The 25,390-nt window shown below is 46.6% G+C and overlaps 1 protein-coding gene across 1 annotated transcript; it reads right to left on the bottom strand.

Annotated features, from left to right (window-relative positions):
• Positions 1–1,299: 1,299 nt before the first annotated feature.
• Positions 1,300–23,264, bottom strand: c1ql4b (complement component 1, q subcomponent-like 4b; the record flags this gene model as incomplete). Its single annotated transcript, XM_084445600.1, has 2 exons — positions 22,716–23,264; positions 1,300–1,479 (listed from the first exon to the last, which is right to left on the bottom strand). The coding sequence occupies exons 1-2, from the start codon at positions 23,259–23,261 to the stop codon at positions 1,300–1,302; spliced, it is 726 nt and encodes a 241-aa protein (XP_084301726.1). The 5' UTR covers positions 23,262–23,264.
• Between the last annotated feature and the right edge of the window lie 2,126 nt (positions 23,265–25,390).

The raw sequence follows: 25,390 nt of genomic DNA, 5'->3' as shown, positions 1-25,390 counted from the left end.
TGTGGTGTCAAAAGATAAAACCAAAAATAGGAGAACATCACTTTATCCTTAGATCATTGACTTGTAGCAAACTCTTAAAAGCCTGTATTTATAGCCAGCATAAAATAAATCTAAACAGGCCTAGGTCTACGTCAAATGTACATCATATATTCCATTATTTACAGGGACAATGGAACAGACAAAGCAGCTGATTAGGTTGCGATATGCAAATGCCTCTTCACAAAAGAAGGAATGCTGCCAAAGAGGCATGGGAGTCAGTTATTAATTGATTTATGTATTTGTCTCGGGACAGTGTTATAGTATTCATTTAATTAGAGTTCATTAGCAAAAACATTTGCGTTTGGATTTTTGACCATTTCTCATCATACATGGATTTAATTATAGTGATGTATATTTGTATTATAAATCCTAAACATTTTTCCCATAAATCACCTAAACATGCCATGGTGACGGCCCTGTCCCGGTCGGTTCCGGTGGAGTGGGGAGTCCGTCCCACATTTGGCTTTCCATTTATATCCCCTCCCCCTCGATTGAGAGTGCCCTCCACAGCTGCAAGTGACACTTCATTTGGAGGGACCCTCGGTGGCGGAGTGGGAGTGGGTAGGGGGTGGTTTGAGATTGGGCCGAGGAAGCTGGAGAAGGTGCTGTACTTGTTGGTGTGGATGGGGGCGTGTCTCTCGGGGTCAGGGGTCGGGGGTCAGTCGGGGTAGATGAGGAAGCCGGAGAAGGTGCTGTACTTGTTGGTGTAGATGGGGGCGTGTCTCTCGGGGTCAGGGGTCGGGGGTCAGTCGGGGTAGATGAGGAAGCCGGAGAAGGTGCTGTACTTGTTGGTGTGGATGGGGGCGTATCTCTCGGGGTCAGGGGTCGGGGGTCAGTCGGGGTAGATGAGGAAGCCGGAGAAGGTGCTGTACTTGTTGGTGTGGATGGGGGCGTGTCTCTCGGGGTCAGGGGTCAGTCGGAGTAGATGAGGAACCCGGAGAAGGTGCTGTACTTGTTGGTATGGATGGAGGCGTGTCTCTTGGGGTCAGGGGTCGGGGGTCAGTCGGGGTAGATGAGGAAGCCGGAGAAGGTGCTGTACTTGTTGGCGTGGATGGGGGCGTGTCTCTCGGGGTCAGGGGTCGGGGGTCAGTCGGGGTAGATGAGGAAGCCAGAGAAGGTGCTGTACTTGTTGGTGTGGATGGGGGCGTGTCTCTCGGGGTCAGGGGTCGGGGGTCAGTCGCGGTAGATGAGGAAGCCGGAGAAGGTGCTGTACTTGTTGGTGTGGATGGGGGCGTGTCTCTCGGGGTCAGGGGTCGGGGGTCAGTCGGGGTAGATGAGGAACCCGGAGAAGGTGCTGTACTTGTTGGTGTTCCCTCCGTGGACCTTCCCCCCGTCCAGCTGGACGCACACCTCGTCCCCCACGTCCAGGTGCAGGATCACGCTGTTGGACGCGTAGTCGTAGTTCTGGTCTGCATCCTGCGCTATTGCACTGGCCCTCACCTGAGAGAGGGAAGGAGAGAGAGAGAGAGAGAGAGAGAGAGAGAGGCAGAGAGAGAAAGAGAGAGAGAGAGGCAGAGAGAGAGAGAGAGGCAGAGAGAGAAAGAGAGAGAGAGAGGCAGAGAGAGAAAGAGAGAGAGAGAGGCAGAGAGAGAAAGAGAGAGAGAGGCAGAGAGAGAAAGAGAGAGAGAGGCAAAGAGAGAGAGAGAGAGGCAGAGAGAGAGAGATAGAGAGAGAGAGAGAGAGAGGCAGAGAGAGAAAGAGAGAGATATGTCAAGGTTAACCTAGACCAGTCAGATCCTTTCCCTGTACACTCCACCTGTCCCCTGCCAGGTTCCTGCCCCCACAAACCACCCACGCCCCCCCCAGACAGGCTCTGCTCTGATGAACTAGCCCCCTGGCCATCATGGCCTGCAGAGCCATCATCATGGCCATCATCTAAATGTTAATTGCAGAGGTGAGGTAGAGAACAGTGGGGGAATAAGGGAGGATTCCAGCTCATTCCTCTGGGTTACCATCCCCTCTCCAACATGGCCGCCTTCCCTCCAACACTGGGATGCTGTGTTCTACTGTGTTCCTTTTGTATCAGAGCTTCGGATTTGGCGCCCAGAATAACGTCATATCCCAGTTGAATGCGTTCAAGAAACAAAACACAACAAAACACTTCCACCCACTTATGCAATTCTATCCAAGTTAGCCATTGTCAGCTATTGTTAGTTGTACCAGTTGATAACAACGAACATGGGCGTAGAATTTAGGAGGGGACATGTCCCCGTCAATATTCAGACACTACTGAACTGTCCCCAGCTATAATTTGGTACACAAACGAATTTGATTGCGCGACAAAGTTCAAAGCCCCCGTCAACCCTACAGTTCTGTGCATATGAATATGGCGAGACCCTCACATCCAGTAGGCTATTGATTCAGCATTCAAAGTGATTTTTATTTTTCAATACGGGACAATCCCGTATTAACGGCAACGACTTGCCTGCCATTGCAAACACTGCAAGACTTGAGCCACGAAGAGGCTCCCTCACCTACTGAATTGCATAAAGTTAGTAAACAAACCAGACATGTAATGTTTAGGTAAGTTAGGTTTTTAACCCTATAAGTTGTTATTAATTTGTATGCAGCAAGTGCACATGTGGGTCAAATGCATGACCATCAGTTCAGGAGGTTAAAGAACCAGCCATCAAGATAATTATATCTGACTGTAGTTCAAATGTAGACTATGTTTTTTTATTTTATATAGTGCCCCAAAAAATCTGCTCATGCACTACGCGCGCTCGCATTTAGTGTCCCGGCCACAGCTCAAATCTAAAATACGTCTGTGACAACTATGACTATGAAGAAATCTATATATATATAATCTATATAAACGGACTATGAACGAATATATATATATATATATATATATATATATATAATGTATATAAACTGACTATGAACGAATATATAATATATATATATATGTTTATATAAACGGACTAGGCCATTTAGCGCATACGAACTTCGTAGCAACATTGTCCCCTGATAGAGGTTGGACTGATTTAATGAAACCCACATAAGACAAGCGCTAATAAACAGCCTTATTACAGCTTTCACTTATTGTTGATTCACAGAGTAGCCATCTTGATTGACGTCAGCAGCTACGTCAGCAGCTGATGTAAATGAAGTCGGGGTAGATCTACGTAGATATATCCCAAGTAAAATGGGAGTTCAGGGGACGTATTTGATGACGATTTTGACATCAACTTTGAGAATCCCGATGTTTCCAATACAAAAGGAAGGCAGCATAATTCTAACGAAAGATATAAAATGACGTGATAGTATTTTTTTAAACTCCAAAAATGGTGAATATCTTTCTGTTGTTTTTTCTGTTGTCTCCAATCTTCTCTTTCATCACTTACTTTGATTAGCCTGCCTCTTTCCTCTCTCCTTCTATCTCACTCTCCCTTTCTCTGGACCATGGCAGAGGCTACTATTTCCTGCTTCCCTCCGGGGTCTTGGCAAAATGTCAGGCCTTCCTGTCCAATGGGCACATAGCGGCTGAATAGATGAGGTGTGTGGTGACCTCTGACCCGAGCCTCTGCTGAGAGCAGCGGCCTGCGCTCACCGCCCTCAGCCTGGTCTGGAGGAGGCTTTGATGGACATTCCCTGATTGTTTACAGTTTAGATGGTGTCAGGGAGGACATGGGTCAGCGGAGGATCCATGTCTAGATGGGCAAACAGGGTGAACACTTGTATAACGAGGTCCGCCGGGGAAAAAAGTCATTATATTTTAAATCTTTTTTTTATCACACACACACACACACACACACACACAGCCAAAACATTTACAGAAACCTTCGAATCGTGACTCTTCATTTGCCAGTGCTTTTTTAAGCACTGACAAATAACAAGCATTTTTAAATTAGGTTAATTAGACAAAAAGTCGGCTAAACCTTGTATTGTTTTCTCTGCCAGCCCTCTCTCTACCCAACCTCTGGTGCTGATGTGATAAATGGGCAGCCCTTCCTCATGCTTGTCTCAGGTGGTCCCTGTCTTTGTCTGGCTGCTCTCCAGCAGATGAACCACAGTCAGGAAGAATTGTGATTTTTTTTTTTTTTTTTTTTCTTTATCTATTTAGATCTCAGATTCAGATCCTTACATAGCCGAGACCTTTCATAGTGACAAAATCATTTGTAACTGTAGTTTAGTGTGCTTTTAGAATTTTGTAGTGGCACAAATAATTACTACAGTAGGCTTACTTTTTTTATATTTTTTTTATTTACTTTTTTTAAAACTTTTTTTTTTGCGATGGCTTCAAATAAAAATATCAATGCCTTTGGTAAGTCTGTGTTAAGTTGATTAAATTTAGATAAATAGCCTATCAGACAACACCAAAATCAATGCTCTGGATTTAGCACGGACCTCAGAAACTGCTTACAGTATAAGAATTACTCCGTAGTTTGCTAGTTGTGTATCATCCATTGTTTAGCTCTGCTGCATGTCCAAGCCATTACAGGGTACGATGTGTTTACAAATAAGCTGTAATGCGCTTCACTACATTTTAAAGTTGTGCTTATTCTCAATTAAGTGTTTTGTGGCCCCAATGACCAAAGCTGCTTATAATGAATAGCACCATCGTGGAAGAACCAACTATTCAAGCATGGGATCCATTTAATCCTACAAAATAAAACGCACAAGCTCATCCATATTAATGAATGCATAAATGAAAACCTCCCTCACTCCATCCTTGTCTCCCGATCTGGATGTGGGTCTGGGCACTGATAGGCTGTTCCCTCATGTCTACCTGTCAACATCCCCCGCCCCCCAAATCATCTGTTAGACAAGTTAGACATATCCGATTGCACCTAACTAACCATTTCTCCTCAACCTTTCTCACTATAATGAGGAAGTTTTTTTTGGTCCATATCATAAATTTAGCATATTACCCAATGGAGTTTTTGTAATAGGCAATCTTTTTTCGTGTAGGCTGCAGCTTATTCCACAAGCATTTTGTTTCACCTGCCAAAGACCCGAGTGAATCGATATGTTCGCTTTTGTTTTCAATTCAACACACATCACTCTATTAATTGTTCTGTCTCTCCCTGGACGCCCCAACACTCCCTCCATCATCCCTCCTCCATCATCCCTCCATCATCCCTCCTCCTCCCTCTCTATCTCTCCATTCTGGCCCATCTATCCATCTTTTCTGCTCCTCTCCCCCAGAATGAGATGCCGGTCACGCGCGTCTCTCTCCGCCGTGGCCGTGTTGGCGGGAGCGCTGGTTAAGCGCATCCCTGTCCGCTCTAAACCGGATTGATTAACGGCGCGCTGCTGTGGCAGCTCTCTCAGGACCTCCTCGCCCCCCCTACCCCCCAACCCCCCTCCCAAACTCCAGATGCGTGGGGCCGGGCCACAGGGCTTATAGGGGGGGGGGGGGGGGGGGGGTAATTGGTAGTGGAACAGGCCTGGCAGCTCCCTCCCTAATGGCCCCACTCCTCAGTAACTCCTCACAGTCACAGTGAGTGGGGCCACAGAGCAGAGCAGAACAGAACAGAACAGAACAGAACAGAACAGAACAGAACAGAACAGAACAGAGCAGAGCAGAGCAGAGCAGAACAGAACAGAACAGAGAAGAACAGAACCAAAACAGAGCAGAACAGAGCAGAGCAGAGCAGAGCAGAGCACAACAGAGCAGAGCAGAGCAGAGCAGAGCAGAACAGAGCAGAGCAGAGCAGAACAGAACAGAGCAGAGCAGAGCAGAGCAGAGCAGAGCAGAACAGAACAGAACAGAACAGAGCAGAACAGAACAGAACAGAACAGAACAGAGCAGAACAGGCTGCAGCGGTCAGACGGGCTCATGGAAGAGTGGCTGCAGGTCATGGAATGAGGATCCATGTTTGGTCTCATGAGGATCCATGTTTGGTCTCATGGAGGATCCATGTTTGGTCTCATGGAGGATCCATGTTTGGTCACATGGAGGATCCATGTTTGGTCTCATGGAGAATCCATGTTTGGTCTCATGGAGGATCCATGTTTGGTCTCATGGAGGATCCATGTTTGGTCTCATGAGCATCCATGTTTGGTCTAGGGTTAGGGTTAGTTCTATTAATAGATCCATGTTTGGTCTCATGAGGATCCATGTTTGGTCTAGGGTTAGGGTTAGTTCTATTAATACATCCATGTTTGGTCTCATGAGGATCCATGTTTGGTCTCATGAGGATCCATGTTTGGTCTAGGGTTAGGGTTAGTTCTATTAATACATCCATGTTTGGTCTCATGCACGCTGTTGTCAATAACATCTCTGATAGGATTTATTCATCTTCTAGGGTTTTCTGTACCTCCGGCGAGGCAGTAAAGAGATGTATCTATGAATCTAACACTATCTATCTATTACTAGACTATCTAGTACACTATCTATCTATTACTAGACTATCTAGTACACTATCTATCTATTACTAGACTCTCCAGTACACTATCTATCTATTACTAGACTATCTAGTACACTATCTATCTATTACTAGACTATCTAGTACACTATATCTATTACTAGACTCTCCAGTACAATATCTATCTATTACTAGACTATCTAGTACACTATCTATGTATTACTAGACTCTCTAGTACACTATCTATCAATTACTAGACCACCTAGTACACTATCTATCTATCTATCTATCTATCTATCTATCTATCTATCTATCTATCTATCTATCTATCTATCTATCTATCTATCTATCTATCTATCTATCACTAGACTATCTAGTACACTGTTCATCTATTACTGGACTATCTAGTACACTGTTCTGATCTATTACTGGACTATCTATCTGTATGTCTCCTTCAGTGAGAGGCATGTCTCCCATGAGGACGCAGTGTGGATTCAGACAGATGAGAACACACAGCCTGACTGGCTGCCTCTACATGCTCCACTGACACTAATCAGCTGACATGCTCTGCGCTTTACTAGTAAACATGTACTGGTAAACATGTCCTGGTAAACAGGTCCTAGTAAACATGTCCTAGTGAACATGTCCTAGTAAATATGTCCTAGTAAACATGTCCTAGTAAATATGTCCTAGTAAATATGTCCTGGTAAACATGTCCTAGTAAATATGTCCTGGTAAACATTTCCTAGTAAATATGTCCTAGTAAACATGTCCTTGTAAACATGTCCTAGTAAATATGTCCTAGTAAACATGTCCTAGTAAATATGTCCTAGTAAATATGTCCTAGTAAACATGTCCTAGTAAATATGTCCTGGTAAACATGTCCTAGTAAATATGTCCTAGTAAATATGTCCTAGTAAATAAGTCCTAGTAAATATGTCCTAGTAAACATGTCCTGGTAAATATGTCCTAGTAAATATGTCCTGGTAAATATGTCCTGGTAAACATGTCCTGGTAAGTTTCCCCTGTCTCTCTGTCCTGGTAAGTTTCTCCCGTCTCTCTGTCCCCGTCTCTCTTGGCTACAGCGTGGTGTGGGACCTGTCCTAATACTCTAGCCTGATAGCCAGCCCGTCCAGATAGTTTGTTAAATTCTCATTCCATGAAAAGTTATGTGACTGAACACGTCAAACCATGTGTTGTAGCTCTAAAAACGTTCAGCCAGCTTGTATTCAACCTACCAGCGTGAGGATGAAGTGAGAGGCAGGCGCTGTCCGATGACGGAGCGAGATGCTATCGGGCCATCGGCTGACCCCTCCTCCCCACAATGACCCTATAAACATGCCATTCAGCTAATTATATGTGCTAGCACTAAGGAGGCTGTTATTTATGGTTCCTCTGATATGTTGCATAGGGGACGTTACTCCAGCCAGGCTCAAACACCAGAAAATATATGCAGTCGCTGACATTTGTGTGTAATGTTTATGATGAATGCATAGCTGCTCATTCTTTATAAGCCTGTGGCTCAGCAGTAATTCTGTGTTCCTGCTTCATGATGAAACATTTAAAAACATTTAAATACCAAACTGGTGAAATAATCCTATGAGCGCTTGTTCTCATTATTACAAAAAGCAGAAAGGGATTTCTGTAATTTAATTCAAACAGGGTTGTTGTTTTTGAGCCTGCGACTAATATCAACAATAATCAACTGTCAAGAAATCAATATCACTTAAATGTGAAATATGTACAGGTATGTGAAATAAGTATGTATATGAAATGTGTATTAACTAATGATCTTGCCTTCTTAATTCCAGCAGGTTATTTAAACCTCCCAGAGTCCCGTGACATAGATACAGACCGACGGGGAAGCTCCTGATTCCAGACGCCAGGCAGAAGGAACCCTGTCTGTTAGGGTTAGGTTAGGTTAGGTAACCCTGTTTCACCAGCAGAGCGGAGAGGGACGGGGGGGGAGTGAGAAAGGAAAATCAGGATTGTTGTCAACAGCAGTGGAGATTGATAAGGACAAGGGAGCGAGTTTCTGTCTGTTGGGCCGATGGCGCTCTGACAAGAGCTGCTGCTAGTGGGGGGGGGCAGCGCCCTCGGGACGGACCAGGGAACACGCTGCTAGGGGGTCGCCGGCGCCCACGGGACGGACCAGGGAGCACGCTGCCTCCACACCCCCCACCCCCCGCCCCCCCTATTACAGGGAGCACGCTGCCTCCACCCTCCATTACAGTTTATTGTGGCTCCATCACACAGGACCAGAGAGAGGAACCGGGGGAGAGAGGGAGAGGAGGAGAGAGGGAGAGAGGGAGAGAGGGAGAGAGGGAGAGAGGGAGAGGGGGAGAGAGGGAGCGAAGGACAAAGAGAGAGAGAGAGGGGTAAAGCGCATTGTGTTGCCTCAAGGTATGAAATGCGCTATACAAATAAAGCTTTGATTTGATTGATTGATAAGAGGAAAGTAGAACACAGACATTGGGAAAGCGTGGAGAGGAATGTGAATTAAAATTTGAACTCTAGTCGAATCGTTTGTCGACCAGTCGAGGAAATGTTGGACAAAACTGGAACAGATCTGATGGCCCCGTGGAGACGCTGCTCGCTAGGAGGAGGCAAGAGAGCGGTGGTATGGGAGGGGGGGGAGAGGGAGAGAGAGAGCGGTGGTATGGGGGGGAGGAGAGAGAGAGAGAGAGAGCAGTGGTATGGGGGGGAGGAGAGACGGAGAGAGAGAGAGCGGTGGTATGGGGGGGAGGAGAGAGAGAGAGAGAGAGCAGTGGTATGGGGGGGAGAAGAGAGAGAGAGAGAGAGAGAGCGGTGGTATGGGGGGAGGAGAGAGAGAGAGAGAGCAGTGGTATGGGGGGGGAGAAGAGAGAGAGAGAGAGCCGTGGTATGGGGGGGAGTAGAGAGAGAGAGGGAGAGAGAGAGAGACAGCGGTGGTATGGGGAGGAGAAGAGAGAGAGAGAGAGAGAGAGAGAGAGCGGTGGTATGGGGGGAGAAGAGAGAGAGAGAGAGAGAGAGAGGGAGAGAGAGCGGTGGTATGGGGGGGAGAAGAGAGAGAGAGAGAGAGAGGGAGAGAGAGAGAGAGCGGTGGTATGGGGGGAGAAGAGAGAGAGAGAGAGAGGTGAGAGAAACGCTGAAGAAATGGGCTAGTGACAGAAATGAGAAAGAGGGCACAGAGGACAGAGCAGCTGCATGCGCTTTAACAGTCCAGGCACAGGATGAGAGTGAGGAGCCAGACTGGACCGGGGGGGGGGGGGGGGGTTAACAAACTGATCAAGCGAGCCTATTTCGGGGAGGGGAGTTGAGGGGGGGGTTTAGGAATGAGACGGGGGAGGTGGGGTCCATGCAGTCTGTTATATATATTTTGTGTTTTTCAGTGGTACCCTGCTCTGCTCCTGGGGTAATAAAAGTGACAGGATTCATTCAGCGTGATGTACAGACCTCTCAGAGCGGAGCGGGGCGATGGAGAGGGATCTGCTAAACTCACCTGAGGGACCACTACAGGCAGAGCAGGGGGGGGGGGTGGAAATAGAGAGGAGGAGATGGAAGTGGCACATTTAAAAAAAAAAACGCTGCAGTGCCTCACACACTCCTTCCCCCCCAGTGCACAAGGTTAAGGTGTACTTTACACTACAGCTCGGGAAACGGACGAATAGGGAATCTGCACCTTAATTGGCATGCTAAATGCTAATATATTGGCATGACACTTTGGATCTAAGGTGTTGAGATGTTGATTAGAAAGTCTCTAATTGGCTCTAGGCTGAAGCCTTCGAGGGCAGGAGACACTTTAATTGGACATGAAGGGGTTTGAGCTGAGTGCTGGTCTACCTGCAGAGACACCGCTGAGGCTGAGCAGTGGAGGTGAGGGAGGGAATGTTCCACTTAGTCAGTGGTGGACAATCTGCTGACCTGTGTTGACTTTTCTGAAACGGCAAATATTAGTGGTATTCTTACAATGTAGTCTGTTACAAGAAACATGTACGTCACTTACAAACACACACATAGATACTCATGGACATGCTATACAGTACACACACACACACATTTTCACATTTATAAAGACTTGCGGTAGCTAAGTTGCCTTCTATTACTATTTTGACCCTTTCGATTTTTGGATCACTCTCACTATTTTGAGAGTCTGCTGGAATTATCATAACTGATTGAACTGTCATGGAGGGTATGATTTGAAAATTGTTCAGTAGCTACGTGCCTAAAACTGTCTTATTATATAAATGTAAGAGGTCAAGAGTTCACGCCATTCTTTTAGCCTTTACTGAGTATCCTTGAGAAAAGCATGTCTGGTAATGCCATAACATTTTCAACTAGAAATGGTGAGAGAGTACAGGCCTCCGCCCATGAGTGCATGTCGTGGCTCTGTGTGCGCACACGAGCGTGTGAGCAAGACGCGTTTGATATTGCTGAATTTGTTTGGTTGGGAACTTTATTCCAGTCCAAACCCCGTGTCTCTGTAACCTTCCCATGTCCAGATATGTCCGTTTCAATTCTCCCCATTGACAATGAATGGTCCAAAAAATGAATGGAGGTGAATAGCCGGCTGTGGTTGGGCGGCTTGTGGGCTCCAAAATGTAATGTTTCTAACTGTTGTGGGCCCGGCTCGTACTTCGGGTCCAGTGCGGGAGTTGAGTCGCTCTGGGCGTGGCGGGACGTGGCGGGGCTAGCGAGGCGCGCTACCCGGAGGCACAGACTTCCCCCTCCCCCCGCCAGAGAGGCTGAGGCACGGATGTTGGTGCGTGAGTTTTTTTTGCTGTGGACTAATTTTCCCGTGTTTTTCTCCCTTTCACTCCGAAGGTTTCGGCTGGCGTCCTCACGCCACCGCGTCTCCCCATCTCCGCCCCCACGCCATGACTCATCGCTCCCGGACTCCGCTCCCTGTTCCCCCCGGACTTCCCTCGCCGTTTTCCACATTCCAGTCTGGACCAGCCGCGCCCCTTCCTCCAGGGGCTCCCCTTCACTCCGTCTCCCCGCTCCGCGGCTCACCGCCACGCTCTGCCTCCGCTCCGGCCCCGCTCCTCCGGCCCCGCTCCGCCCCCGCTCCGCCTCCGCTCCGGCCTCGCTCCGGCCCCGCTCCGGCCCTGCTCCGCCCCCGCTCCGGCCCCGCTCCGCCTCCGCTCTGGCCCCGCTCCGCCACCAGGCCGCCTCCTCCCCCCAGCCACTCCTGACAGCCCTCGTCCCTCAGGTCCTCACACGCACATATACAACGCTTTAGTCACTGATCCCCAAACTGGCACCACACTGCACCCCTCTGGTTTACACATCCCATTTCCTACTAAACACACTCGCATCCTACATTCCCCCCATTAGTTTGCACCTTCCCTTTTAGTTGGGGCAACCATTTCTCCCCCTTATCATTATTTTAGATTTCAATAAACGGCCGAGTGCCAAACGTGTCCCGCCTGTCCGTCTGTCTGTCTGTCTGTCTGTCTGTCTGTCTGCCTGTCTGTCTGTCTGTCTGCCTGTCTGTCTGTCTGTCTGTCTGTCTCTTTGTCTGTCTGTCTGTCTGTCTGTCTGCCCGTCTGTCTGTCTGTCTGTCTGTCTGTCTCTCTGTCTGTCTGTCTGTCTGTCTGTCTGTCTGTCTGTCTGGGGTTCTCCCTGCACGGGCCCAGGGTCCGGGTCCAGAGGCCAACACACCCCTCCACCGTATTCATGAAAATTGATCTGGTAGGTTTTGAGTAATCCTGCTAACAAACCAAATAAATAAATAAGTGTGTGTGTGTGTGTGTGTGTCTGAGTCTGAGAGAAAGAGAATGCTGCAAAATGTTCGGGGATATATATTTGTGCATGGTTGTTCATTATACTGTGTGTTGCTAGTATTTTACAGAGATTAACTTTAATAATCCCCGAAACGTCAAATTTTCCCCTCAGATATTAAAGTTCTATCCATCTATCTATCTATCTATCTATCTATCTATCTATCTATCTATCTATCTATCTATCTATCTATCTAGATATAAATAAAAAAGAGGGAGATATGGAAGAATTGCCAACTAAATACATCTCATGAAGACCTCCATGAGATGGATGAATTATCATTGGATGTACAGTATCATTGGACACTAAAAATAATATGAACTAGCTCAAACCATTTCCAGCAGTCACATGAGTCACTTTACACAGGGTACTAAGGCTGTGTGTCCACCAACGAGCTGTATGTATCTGAACAGCGCCAAGCTTGCAGCTGCGTAGAGCGCACTAGAGCTGGAGTTTAGAGCTACCGACGTTTTACAGCTACGTTAGCAACGAGTTTCATGTTTTTGCAGACTGCATATTAACTAGCCAAGTTAAGATAGCTAGTTAATGTTAGCTAGTGCTAACGTTCGCTGTCTCTGCAGTTTTGCCAAAAACCGACCACTGTCGTCATCAGAGCGGCCTTTTACAGCCTGCGCTCTAGCTAAAAAAGTAAAACTTTTTTCAACTACCAAAAAAGCCTAGAGCTCACGGCACTATAGCGCTAAAAAGTGCTTGGAACACAGCTCTCGTCTCTTTAGCGCCCTAGAGCTCATTACTGATCGTAAACAATGAGAAAACAGCGCCAGCTCTAAAATACAGCTCCGTCACGCACCGTAAGTGAGGAAAAAATATAAAAAAAGTATTTTCATTAACTTCCCAGTAAAAGATATGAGGTTGAAGCCTGTAATAACACCTCCTCCACAACAGTGTAATTACAAGCTGCTTAGTCTGACAGCAGCCATATCATGGCCAACGAAGTGAGAGTGAAATGTTTACAGTCTGTTCATCTCTGTCACCACAAATTGGCCACTGGCACATCAATCAAATAAATTAATTTACTGATTGAGTTCATTTGGACTTGCATCTCATCACAGGTGAATATGAGAAAAAACAAAACATCTTCATACCAGCCTGTTTCTTTATTCGACTCCAGTTTGATGGTAATTGAGTGCAGCGTTTCGTTTGACTTATTGGCCCTCAAAATGTCTCTTTGAGGTCCCTACCTCCAATACGCTAAATACAGCAGGATGCTTAAGAGATGACGTGTAGAAACAGGTTCTGTATGCAAGTCTTTGGAGTCATCCCTTTCTCTCTCAGGCTGACACCGAAAGACTAATGCATGCTTTCAACACAAGCAGACTGGACTACTGCAATGCTCTACTATCAGGCCTGTCATAGAAATTATAGTTTCACGTTTCACCACATCCTTTGTAATTCACCACCTCCCTCAACCTTTCACATAGACAGGATGACCTCTCCAGGAGGTCGAGACACCTAGACGTTGTCTGCTCCAGAATAACCACCCTTTGTCCCATTGTCCCTGCAAGAATTACCGTCTTTTCTCATGTCACGTGTCTGTATTCTCGACCACTGTTGATGACGCCTGCCATTTAATATGACGTGTACAATGGGTTAGTCAATCACATCCTGGAAGCGCCATACCTGTGTATTGCTTGAATATAAGGCTGCGCAAGACCAGACTGGGGCACTTCACTTGGATAAACCACTCACGTGCGTTGTCCTGAAGTCCTTGCGCTCGTATGTTTTCTCAATAAACCAGACTTGACCTTTTTGAGCGAATCTTGGCAAATCCTTTTTGACTAGATCAGTTAAAAATCCATTACAGGCCTACCAAAGAAAGCAATCTCTAAGCTACAAATGATATAGAATGCTGCAGCACGAGTCCTCACTAAGATTAGACGAAGGGCACACATCACACCAGCCTTAAAATCACTACACTGGTTACCTGTCAACTCTAGAATAGACTTTAAAATACTATTACTAGTCTATAAATCTCTCCACAGTCACGCACCAGAATACATTTCAGACATGATTGTCAGGTACATGCCCAACAGACCACTCAGATCCTCAGGTACTGAACTTTTAACAATTCCAAAAGCCAGGACAAGGAAACACGGAGAGGCAGCTTTTAGTTTCTATGCCCCCAACCTCTGGAACACCCTGCCAGAGTGCCTAAGAAGTGCCAAAACAACGGAGATCTTCGAGCGAGATCTTAAGACGTACCTTTTCGACCTAGCCTACAATCACTAGCCAGGATCTTGAGACACAGAAAGGCAGCCTCAAACCTACCTGTGAATCCTCTGTATACATTGGTGTATATCCTGCTATGCCCTGTATGCATATCAAGTAGTGTACAGAAGCTGGTTGCCCTGAAACAGGCTTGTTCTGTTCTGACATCTGTGTTGCTTCAATGACTCAGCGTGCTACTAACCGTTTTCTGCCTCCCCTAGTGCCTCTCTCTCTCCCTCCTACCTTCTAACCAGGTCCTGTGGATGCCCCACTGTTGCCCGCAGACCACCCTGAGTTCAATAGATACCCCCGTGACAGCTGTGGGTGTTGTAGTATCTAGTTATCATACACACACACGTACACCCAGACACACATCAGTCCACATCCGGCTTACGCCTGGACCTGATGCTCTTAGCCTTTCTTGCTCTGAAAATGTACTTTAATGTAATTTATTGCTCTATAAATGTTCTTAGCCGTTAGACTAATATATTCCAGGAGCTTGCTCCAGGTTGCCCGTTTTAATATCTGTGTTGCTTTTATGGCTCTGTGGGCTACTAACCCTGTTCTGCCTTCCCTCTCCCTAGTGCCTCTCTCTCTCCCTCCTATCTTCTAACCAGGTCCAGTTGATGCCCCACTGTCACCAGCAGACCACCCTGAGTCCGATAGACACCCCTGTGTCTGCTGTGGATGTCGTAGCATTTAGTTAACACACACACACATACACACAGACATACACCAGCCCACTTCCGGCTTTAGGCCTGGGCCAAGGCAAACACACACCAGTATTTGACATGTCTCTCCCATTATGTTTTTAGCCTCTCTTACTCTGAAAATCTAATTGAATGTAATTTATTGCTTTATAAATGTTCTTAGCCGGTAGACAAACATACTCCAGGAGCTTGCTCGATCGCCTTGTTGAGAGGGGTCAGGGAAGAATTTTTACAGCTCACTTATCTGGCCCCTGGGTGATACTGTTTTTTTGCTTCCTTCTGGAAATGTAGGGGTGGGACGTATGCCCACCTCCCTTGTTCTCTGTAAAGCTCATTATGTTGCCTCTGGGTATGAAATGCGCTATACAAATAAAGCTTTGATTGATTGATTGATTGATCATATCCTGTCATACAAGTATATGGACCATGGACCAAGAATGGACCTTTCCAAACTGACCAACCCACTCACAATACTGAGTTATAAATATTCATAATCTGCCGTCCAGCGTCATTGTAAAGGGCAAGGTACTGTATACAGCATGTATGTGTGTGTGTGTGTGTGTGTGTGTGTGTGTGTGTGTGTGTGTGTAAATTATAAATCTATAGAATAGGTAATCTATTTCAACATGAAACCAGGGAGAGTCCATAGCTGATCCCCTATCAAGCCTGCATGTCCCCATGGACCAGCTGAACAACAGGACTGTAGCATGTACTGCATCTACCAACAGCAATGGAGTCCAACACCTCTTTCTTTCTTTCTTTCTTTCTTTCTTTCTTTCTTTCTTTCTTTCTTTCTTTCTTTCTTTCTTTCTTTCTTTCTTTCTTTCTTTCTTTCTTTCTTTCTTTCTTTCTTTCTTTCTTTCTTTCTTTCTTTCCTTCTTTCTTTCTTTCTTTCTTTCTTTCTGTCTGTCTGTCTGTCTTTCTTTCTTTCTGTTTTTCTTTCTGTCTGTCTTTCTTTCTTTCTGTCTCTTTCTTTCTCTCCGTCTCTCAACGCATTCCTCCATCTCTGTTCCCTTCATTCCTCCATCTCTGTTCCCTTCATTCCTCCATCTCTGTTCCCTTCATTCCTCCATCTCTGTTCCCTTCATTCCTCCATCTCTGTTCCCTTCATTCCTCCATCTCTGTTCCCTTCATTCCTCTACCTCTGTTCCCTTCATTCCTCTACCTCTGTTCCCTTAATTCCTCTACCTCTGTTCCCTTCATTCCTCTACCTCTGTTCCCTTCATTCCTCCACCTCTGTCCCCTTCATCCCTCCATCTCTGTTCCCTTCATTCCTCTACCTCTGTCCTCCTGATCCTGATCCGATGCGCCCCGCTCACGCTGGCCTCACAGAAGCCTCTCTCATCCTCCTCTGTCTGCTCTCCTCTGAGTGTCCATCCATCTTTCTCTCCTTCCTTGATCTCTCCATCCTCCCCTTGTCTTTGTCCTGCCTCCCTTTACGGCCATCTAATCCCAGCTCCCTTTGGCGCCATGCGGATCAACTGTATCTCTGCGTCAGTCTGGCATGCACAAACACACAACACAGCCACAGTCTGGCACGCACAAACGCCACACACAAGCACACACACAACACAGCCACAGTCTGGCACGCACAAACACAAACACCACACACAAGCACACACACACACACAACACAGCCACAGTCTGGCACGCACAAACACCACACACAACACAGCCACAGTCTGGCACGCACAAACACCACACACAAGCACACACACACAACACAGCCAACATCTGTCAGCTGGAAGACTTGTCGATGTAAATGACAAAAGCACAGTGTCGGTTGTATAGTCTGGAGAACATTCACAACCTAGAGCAACTTTATCAAATTCAGCATCCTCAACTGGTCAGCACATATCTCCACTTCTGAGTCATCATTAGTGATGGATGCTAGTCTCAACAGATCTAGAGAAAGGGTTCTCATCTGGCCCATCCAGTTCCCTCAAATCTGCATTGCGATTCCCATCGCTCACACAATAAATACTCAGCATTAACATGCGTCCTCCTACAGCTGCAACTTCGGTGTTTACCAGTTTGGTCTCTTGTGTTAGCTTAGCGGTTTTATCCCCGGTTGTGTTTTTCTAATTGACCAGAGTGGTTAGCTCTTCTGTGAAGAGCTTGTCTATTCACAGCAAAGTGGTTTCACTGAGTGGAGTGGAGTTTTGAAGGCAGAGCAGATACTGAATTGGGTTAAATAATTTAGTTGATGGAAAAGATAATTAACGGGGAAGCCAATAGACAAGCCAGAAGGGATTGGGAGGGAGGGAGGGGGTGGTCATGGAGGGTGAGGTGTGCGTGCGTGAGTGTGTGTCTGTGTGTGTGTGTGTGTGCGTGCGTGCGTGAGTGTGTGTGTGTGCGTGCGTGTGTGCATAAGTGTGTGTGTGTGTGTGTGCGTGCGTAAGTGTGTGTGTGTGTGTGTCTGCGTGAGTGTGTGCGTGCGTGTGTGTGTGTGTGTGTGTGTGCATGCGTGAGTGTGTGTGTGTCTCCTTGTCTATGGGTGGGTGTAGAAGGAGCCCAGGTGGAGGGCAGAAGATCTCATCTAAAGGCTCTGAATGATTTAACAGCAGAAGTGGACAGGAATGACAATATCTGTGCCGACACGCGACAAGCCAGGTCCCAATTATACGTGGCATTTTCCCATCTGTCCTCTTTACTGTGCACTTTATACACAGCCTGTCAAATCGATGAGCAGAAGGGCAAAGCACAATCTACCACTTTATTGACCTGAGTTTACCAGGGCCCTGTACTACGACGCTAGCTCAACATATCCAGGATAACTTTTCGCTAGCTCACTCGAGTAAATCAAACAACCACAATCACGGATAAACGGTACTAGGACGGTGACTATCAACTCGTTAAGTCTACCCAGCTGGTCCAATCTAGCTATATGCGCGTTTACGGTAAAGGGGAGGTAGTCTATTTGCATGAAATGACCAATCGCATACCTTAGTATGGGTATTCGGACACGGCCATGGACAAGGCAAACAACACGCATAACCAAGTCCCGTCCACCGTATTTTAAACAAGAGGAGCAATATTATAGAAATATTAACTATTGGCGCAACACAGTCGCTACTGCCAAAGGCAGGAAGGAAAGCTGATAAAATACTGCCTACGTTTTATCATTATCCTCCACATGAACACGAGTAGGCTAGATCATTGGGCTATGCCTATTCTTATGGCATGTAAAGCAATTGTAGCCTATATCAATATATCTTATTCTTTCAGCTGCAACTCCTAGACTGGCAAGGGACGCTTAAATAAAGGAAATGTAGGCTATAGTTTTTAATAGTTTCAGGTTGGAGTAGACAATGTGATGTCTCTATACAAGAGGAACTAGAGATAAAACAGGCTATTAAGACGGAAAAAGTGAAGCTCAAGGTGGAGAAGTAGGCTATAAGCCTACGGAGAAAAAAGTAGCCTATTTCAGTAGGCCTATAACGTCATTGATTGTCAGGCATTGGTGCTATCACAACTCAATTAAAATGTAGCCTACTTCTCTTTGTTCCTAGGAACGGGAGGCTAGTCTAATAAATTAACATTTAAGACTTGAAAATTGAATAAAAAATGAGTGTTTTTATTTGGTTCTCTGCATCGCGCACAGCCTACATGAAACTGCAGATAGACTAATAAAAGCCAGTGCATAGTCTACAGTCTACAGGACTGTAAATGCACAAGGCAAAATATGGCTCAAGCACAAGCAGCTGTCATTCTGCAATTTTTCAGATGATATCGGGGAAAGCCAAAGAGGGTTTTGTCGGTTTGTAAAAAGTCTTCTTAGGAACCTCTCGCTGTTAGCGCACAGCAATTATTTTTTAATTTGCACACTGAAGTTCCATATAGAATCTTAACATCCATATGCCTTTTTCCAAGTGAATTGATCGGTCAGCGGGCAGTGCTTCATACGTTTTGATCCATAATCTGGAATTTAACCTGCCCCGGAGCAGGTTAGCTAAGCAGCATAAGTTACCATGGCGATATAACACAGTGAAATGTGATCCACCTTTGTGATCCAGATAAACCAGGCTTGAACCTGCCTGGAAGGTCATTAACGAGATGAGTGGACGAAAAAGGGCAAAGGAAGGTCAAGTCGCAGGCAGAAGCCCAGAGGAGAGGGAGAAACCTTGGTTCAATCATTTCAGGAACCTCCTAGATACCCACCCGACAGTGGAGGAAGCAGAGGAGGAGATACCTTCGGCCCACAAAAATCTCAATATTGATGATGGGCAGCTGCGGAGCTCGCCAGGGTGAAATCCACTCTGAAGCAGGGGAAGAGTGCTGGGCCAGACTGCATTCCCCCAGAGGTCTTTAAGAACTGCGACCTTGGATTTCAAGAGGTGAGGTCCACAGTAACTCAGATCTTGGCCCTAAGGAGGATCATCGAGGAGGGAAAGAAGAACAACATGACAACAGTGCTGTGGTTTATTGATTTCAAAAAGGCATTTGACTGAATACACAGAGGCGCTGTGATTAAAATCCTTAAGGCCTTGGTGTTCCCTCCAATTTACTACGGGCCATAGGGACCATGTATTCAAACACAAGGGCAAGGGTTGTGACACCGGACGGCAACAGCGAGGATTTGGACATCATGGCGGGAGTGTTACAAGGGGACACCCTCGCACCCTTCCTCTTTATAATAGTCCTGGACTATGCACTGAGGCAGGCAATCCAGGGTAGAGAGGAGGATCTCGGCTTCACTATAACACCTAGGAGGTGGAGAAGGTATCCTGCTGTAGTCCTAACAGACCTGGTCTACGCCGAGGACATCAGCCTGATATCTAACCACGTGAGGCAAGCACAAGAGCTCCTGACCAGAGTGGAAATGGAATGTGCCAAAGTGGGTCTTGGACTGAACGGCAAGAAAATTGAGGTCATCACCTATAACACAGTGGAACATCTGCCCCTAGTGACAGCTGAAAGTACTGCTCTGAAGGAAGTTGAGGACTTCAAATACTTGGGCTCATGGGTCAACTCAATGGAGCAGGACCTCAAAGTGAGGAAGGTGCTCACGTGGAGAGCTCTAAACAGCATGAGCAACGTGTGGAAATCCAACCTCCAAGCCAAGCTCCAGTGGAGGCCGTTTTCCTGTATGGCTGTGAGTGCTGGACCCTGAGCCACTCCCTGCAGAGGTCGCTGGATGGATGCTACATCAGAATGCTACTGTACGTGCAGCACGGGTGTCATAATGGTAATCATGCCACGTCAGTATTGAAGATCTCGATGGAGAGAGGTCAAGGGTGAGTGGGAAGACAGCAGCAAGGAGAATGAGGCTGGCTGGGCTCTTCTACAGACACTGATGGTGCTAACCGGATCAACCAGGCTTGAACCTGGAGTTCTGGCGCTAACCGGATCAACCAGGCTTGAACCTAGAGTTCTGGCGCTAACCGGATCAACCAGGCTTGAACATGGAGTTCTGGTGCTAACCGGATCAACAAGGCTTGAACCTGGAGTTCTGGCGCTAACCGGATCAACCAGGCTTGAACCTAGAGTTATGGCGCTAACCGGATCAACCAGGCTTGAACCTAGAGTTCTGGCGCTAACCGGATCAACCAGGCTTGAACCTGTCATGTCATGAAGTCATGGCGCTAACCGTCATCATGTTTCTAGTACAGGGCCTAAAGAGAAGCCAGGTTGGACCGGGTGTAGCTGGTCAGGTTTAGGCATAGATTTTGGGGTAGGCCAGCTCTGTTGTGCGGCAACAACTGCACAGACTGTGGTGGAGAGGAGGATCAGGGACAAACTGAAGTCTATTCTGGGCGACCCCTCCCATCCCCTCTATGACGAGCTGTGGCAGATGGGGAGCACCTTCAACCACAGGCTCATCCCACCCAGGTGCAAAACAGTTCAGGCATTCCTTTGTGCTAGCGGCCATCAGACTCTATGAGTGTTGTGGAGGTGTGCATGTGTTACTCATACGTTTCAGCTTCCCCAGGACAGGAGTAGAGCCCGGCTCTCCTGCCTGAGAGGCGGACGCGCTGACGGTTGCACCACTAGGGACGTCCTTCTTGGAGGGACTGTCAGCGCTGCTTTGAGGAGTGAGTTTCACAAACTACTCCGCATTTCACTCGGCTAAATTCGTATGTATGTATGAGTATTACTATGCATGTCTATACAGTTTGGATGTACAGTAGGCCTATGTATGTACATACTCTATATTTTCACATGCTGTATGTATGGATGTATATATTCTCTGTTATTTGTATGCTTATTCGCTACAATGTATATTGTGTATTTTGTATTTCCAACCTTTTGCTGTTCCCACTGCTAAACTGAAAAATCTCCTATTACAAGGATTAAAATATATTATTATTCCTATCTATCTAACATAGAGGGAAGGGATGCTGCAGTTAGCATTGCCTTTAACACACATTTCTACTTGTAACCTTTTTATGGAGATTCTATTATTGAAGACAGTTCATGAATAAGCAGGAGCTGGTAGGATCACAGTCATCTCAGTTACACATTACTGCCCATCCATATAGAATGTCAATTATGGGTAAAAAAAATATATAAAAAAAAACTTGGTGTCCACAAAGATGCAGTGTTACATGTAGTGCTGTTTTCCTTGTGTATGTTCTTGTGTTCTAGGTGCAGCAGATGAGACCTGATTGATGCATCTGTGTGAAGTGGTGGGGCTGGACATATGGCTCAACCCAGGGTCATTCTCACCCTGTTTTTCTTATTTGTGTTGTTACCCTTTTTGTTATTTACTTTAGATTAAATAATGATTGTATCTGCATCATAACCCCATGTCTTGTCCTGCATTGTGTTGTAACATGCAGTCTGATAGAACAGGATGCTTGAGAGATGAGTCTTGACAACACAAGTCTCCATTCCTCTCTGGTTAGTTAATCCCCTTGGCTGTCACTCTTGTGTTCTGCACCAGATATACAGTATTGCACTTCCTCAACAGTCAGGGTCTGATTCCTCAAGCTTGTCATGGATCTCCAGATGGAATCTTGAAAGGCTTTTGTCAGTGGTGTTTTTTCTGTCCTTGTTTATGTATGAGTGTTAAAGCCAGAGCCTCGGAGGACAGCAGACAGCTGTGGCATGTTTGGATGTGGAGGATCGTTATCCTCTTGATCGCATAGCTGTCAGTGCCTTCTCTCTCTCTCTCTCCCTCACTCTCTCTCTCTCTCTCTCTCTCTCCCCCTCTCTCTCTTTCTCTCTCCAACATCAGGAGGGGTACAATTAGTCAAGTGTTAAAAGTCGAGTTTCTTGCTCAATTCAGCCGTAACTAGTCTGCAGGCCTTCCTTCATGTTACCAGAGTCCTCCAGGACTTCAGTCTTTGGGGAACTTTAGAAAAGCTTTTAATGATATCCAGAGAATATTGATGTTGAATTATTAAATATTAAAGACTTACTCATTCTTATCCAACTGTTAAATGTGATGTTAAGTTATTGTATTCTCATTAAAACATTGATAACATTGATTTGCTTCTCCCATGTCTTTATCTTTGACAAATTCTTCAGTGTCACTGATTTGCGAAAATATTCCGTAAACATGGCCGCATTATCTAGCTCCCTTAAACATCTTCCAAAAAGCACATATAAATACCCAGCAGTAGCATTCCACACAGCCCTAAATGGTCTGCCAACATCTCTCATGTGGACACACACACACACTCACACTCACACACACACACACGCACACACTCACCTGTCCATTTTTCTTCAGGTCCGCCCACATGCTGGTCCCGTCTCCCCCTCTCATGAGCACGTGGTAGGTGAAGTAGTAGATGCCGGGCAGCGGGCAGGTGAACTTGCCGGTGCTGGGCTCATAGTAGTTCCCCACGTTGGTCACCACGTCGTCAAACTTCAGCACCTCGCTGCCCTCGTGCTGCTTGCGGAGGCCTGCGTAGAAGGCGATCTTGGGGCTGTAGTATGAAGGAACGTAGCCGCCTGGGCCTGGGCCAGCGGGGCCGGGCGGGCCTGGTCTCCCTGGTTCTCCCGGAGGCCCTTTGGGACCTGGAGGCCCAGGAAGTCCAGGGCTCCCACGGTACCCCGACTTGCCCCTCCGTCCTGTGAAGTCTGGGGGTTGGGGGGAGACGGCGGTCAGCTCGTGGCTCCCCTGTGGGGGGGTGAAAGTGTCACATACCATCTTGCAACTTCCGAGCATCTCATAGTGGGTGCCCCCTCCTCCAGACCCTCCCCCTTTGGTGGTGTGGACCAATAGAGGGATGGCGACCAGCAGCACGAGAACCATGGCCACACCCACTCCTGCCCCGATCACGCGTTTCCTGCGGCTGAGCCGGGAGGCGGCCAGCGTAAGGAAGTCCTCCTCCCCCTTCGCCGGAATGGTTGTGCCGGCCAGACTGAACCCTGGGTGTAAATTAACTAGGGGATAGAAATTATTAGAGAGAGGGATTGGGGAAGAGAGGGGGAACGGGGAGAGAGAGGGATCGTATGCCAGGAATGGGACAAGACAACTATGAAAATATAATTAGCTCTAGGAAAGAGGGGAGGGAGGAAAGGAATAAGATGGGAGGGGAACAAATCGTGTTGGTGCAGGAGGGGAAGGAGACGGGAAATAAGAAGGAGTGAAAGGATAGAAGAGTCTGAGGGGAGCCAATGAGAGGACCAGGCTGGGGGTCTAGAGAGGACCAGGACCTGGCTGGGGGTCTAGAGAGGACCAGGACCAGGCTGGGGGTCTAGAGAGGACCAGGACCAGGCTGGGGGTCTAGAGAGGACCAGGCTGGGGATCTAGAGAGGACCAGGATCTAGCCCAAGGGGAAATGAGTTCCCTTTAATTACTTCTGTTCATCTTGGACATTTTTATTCACTTCAAACTTGTGGAAAATAGAGTATGTGTTTTTGCTTCTTTAAAAAAGGAATAACAGAGTTGTGCAGCCTTCTTCACCACAGAAGGCAGGAGAATCTGTGTGGACTTTTCTTCTGCTTCTCTGGAGCTGTCAGGTGGGGTCTACAGTATTCCCACTGGAGTCCATCTCACCCCCACATGCAGAGAAGGGCTATAGGGCCGGTAGTAGGACCAGAGTAGGGCTATGGGGCCGGTAGTAGGGCCAGAGTAGGGCTATGGGGCCGGTAGTAGGGCCAAGGTAGGGCTATAGGGCCGGTAGTAGGGCCAGAGTAGGGCTATAGGGCCGGTAGTAGGGCCAGAGTAGGGCTATAGAGCCGGTAGTAGGGCCAGAGTAGGGCTATGGGGCCGGTAGTAGGGCCAGAGTAGGGATATAGGGCCAGGCGCTCGGGGGACTGGAGAGGAAGGAGAACGATGTCACAGTGTCTCTGATGCTCTCTTCCTCCTCTGCTGTATAATGGCGGTTCTCTCTACTTAATCTGCAACACAGTTTTTCATATTTGTTTTCTAGTCATTGTTCATCCAAATATTTTTCTTTTCTGTTTCTCCACTCCTTACCAGCTAAAAACTAAAAGTTGGTTCCTCTTGGATTCACGGGTATCAGGGAACGCCTCTCTGTGCCAGGGAACGCCTCTCTGTGCCGGGCTACAGCAGGGAGAGGAACAGCTGTTGAGGAAACCAAAACTAACCATTAGAAAATTAAATAATGAGCAATCATGGTTTGGTTTAGTGGCTGGTATTTGACTAGTAGTCCACATTAACCCCCTATAAAAAGCAATACAGGCGAATATATAACACAGGAAATAAAAAGCATTCCCATAACAACAATTACATGAGAGGTAAGAGGTAGGCTAAGTTTGAATGTCTTAATGTAAGTTTTTGATTAGAGACTTTAATCTAAATTGGTGATGAAGAGTCCAGAGGTTAATGGCAATTTGATGTAAAACTAAATATCTAGGAACATTTGTGCTAATTACACAAGCCTCATATTGGCTGACGTTCAAATTCAATCAGCTTGCATCTAATAATAAAAAAGTAGCCTAAATATTTGATGGCAGTGAGATGACCATAAACATTAGCCGACAAACAACTTATTTGTGACTTCTATTGGTATAAGCTATAATAGGCCTATGTGCTGCTAATTAATATGAGCAAATGACTCATTTTCTATAGACTACATTATAAACGCATTTATCTTCCCGAAATGACATGCGCCCATTGATTGTTCAGTTATCCTGCCACCAGTTAACAACAGGAGCGATTTCGGATTTAACCTCAAACTTTGATTCACATTTTAAAATACCACTTACCTCCTACTCCTCAATCAGGACTAAGTTGAGCGATGATAATGATGATGATGATGTCTACGGGTTTCTACATTAATGCTAATGAAACACCGCAACGATATTGGCCAGCCGACAGGCTAAACCCGTTCATCCTCACTACCGCCAGAGCTCTCTTGAAGTCAAAATAACTCGAAAACTGTCCCTTATATATTTATATTTCTGTTTCTATGC

Source organism: Borostomias antarcticus (genome assembly GCF_949987555.1).
Source record: "Borostomias antarcticus genome assembly, chromosome: 11".
Classification (NCBI taxonomy): Eukaryota; Metazoa; Chordata; class Actinopteri; order Stomiiformes; family Stomiidae; genus Borostomias; species Borostomias antarcticus.
The sequence above is the reverse complement of the archived record's forward strand: the minus strand, read 5'-3'. Positions and strand labels throughout refer to the sequence as shown.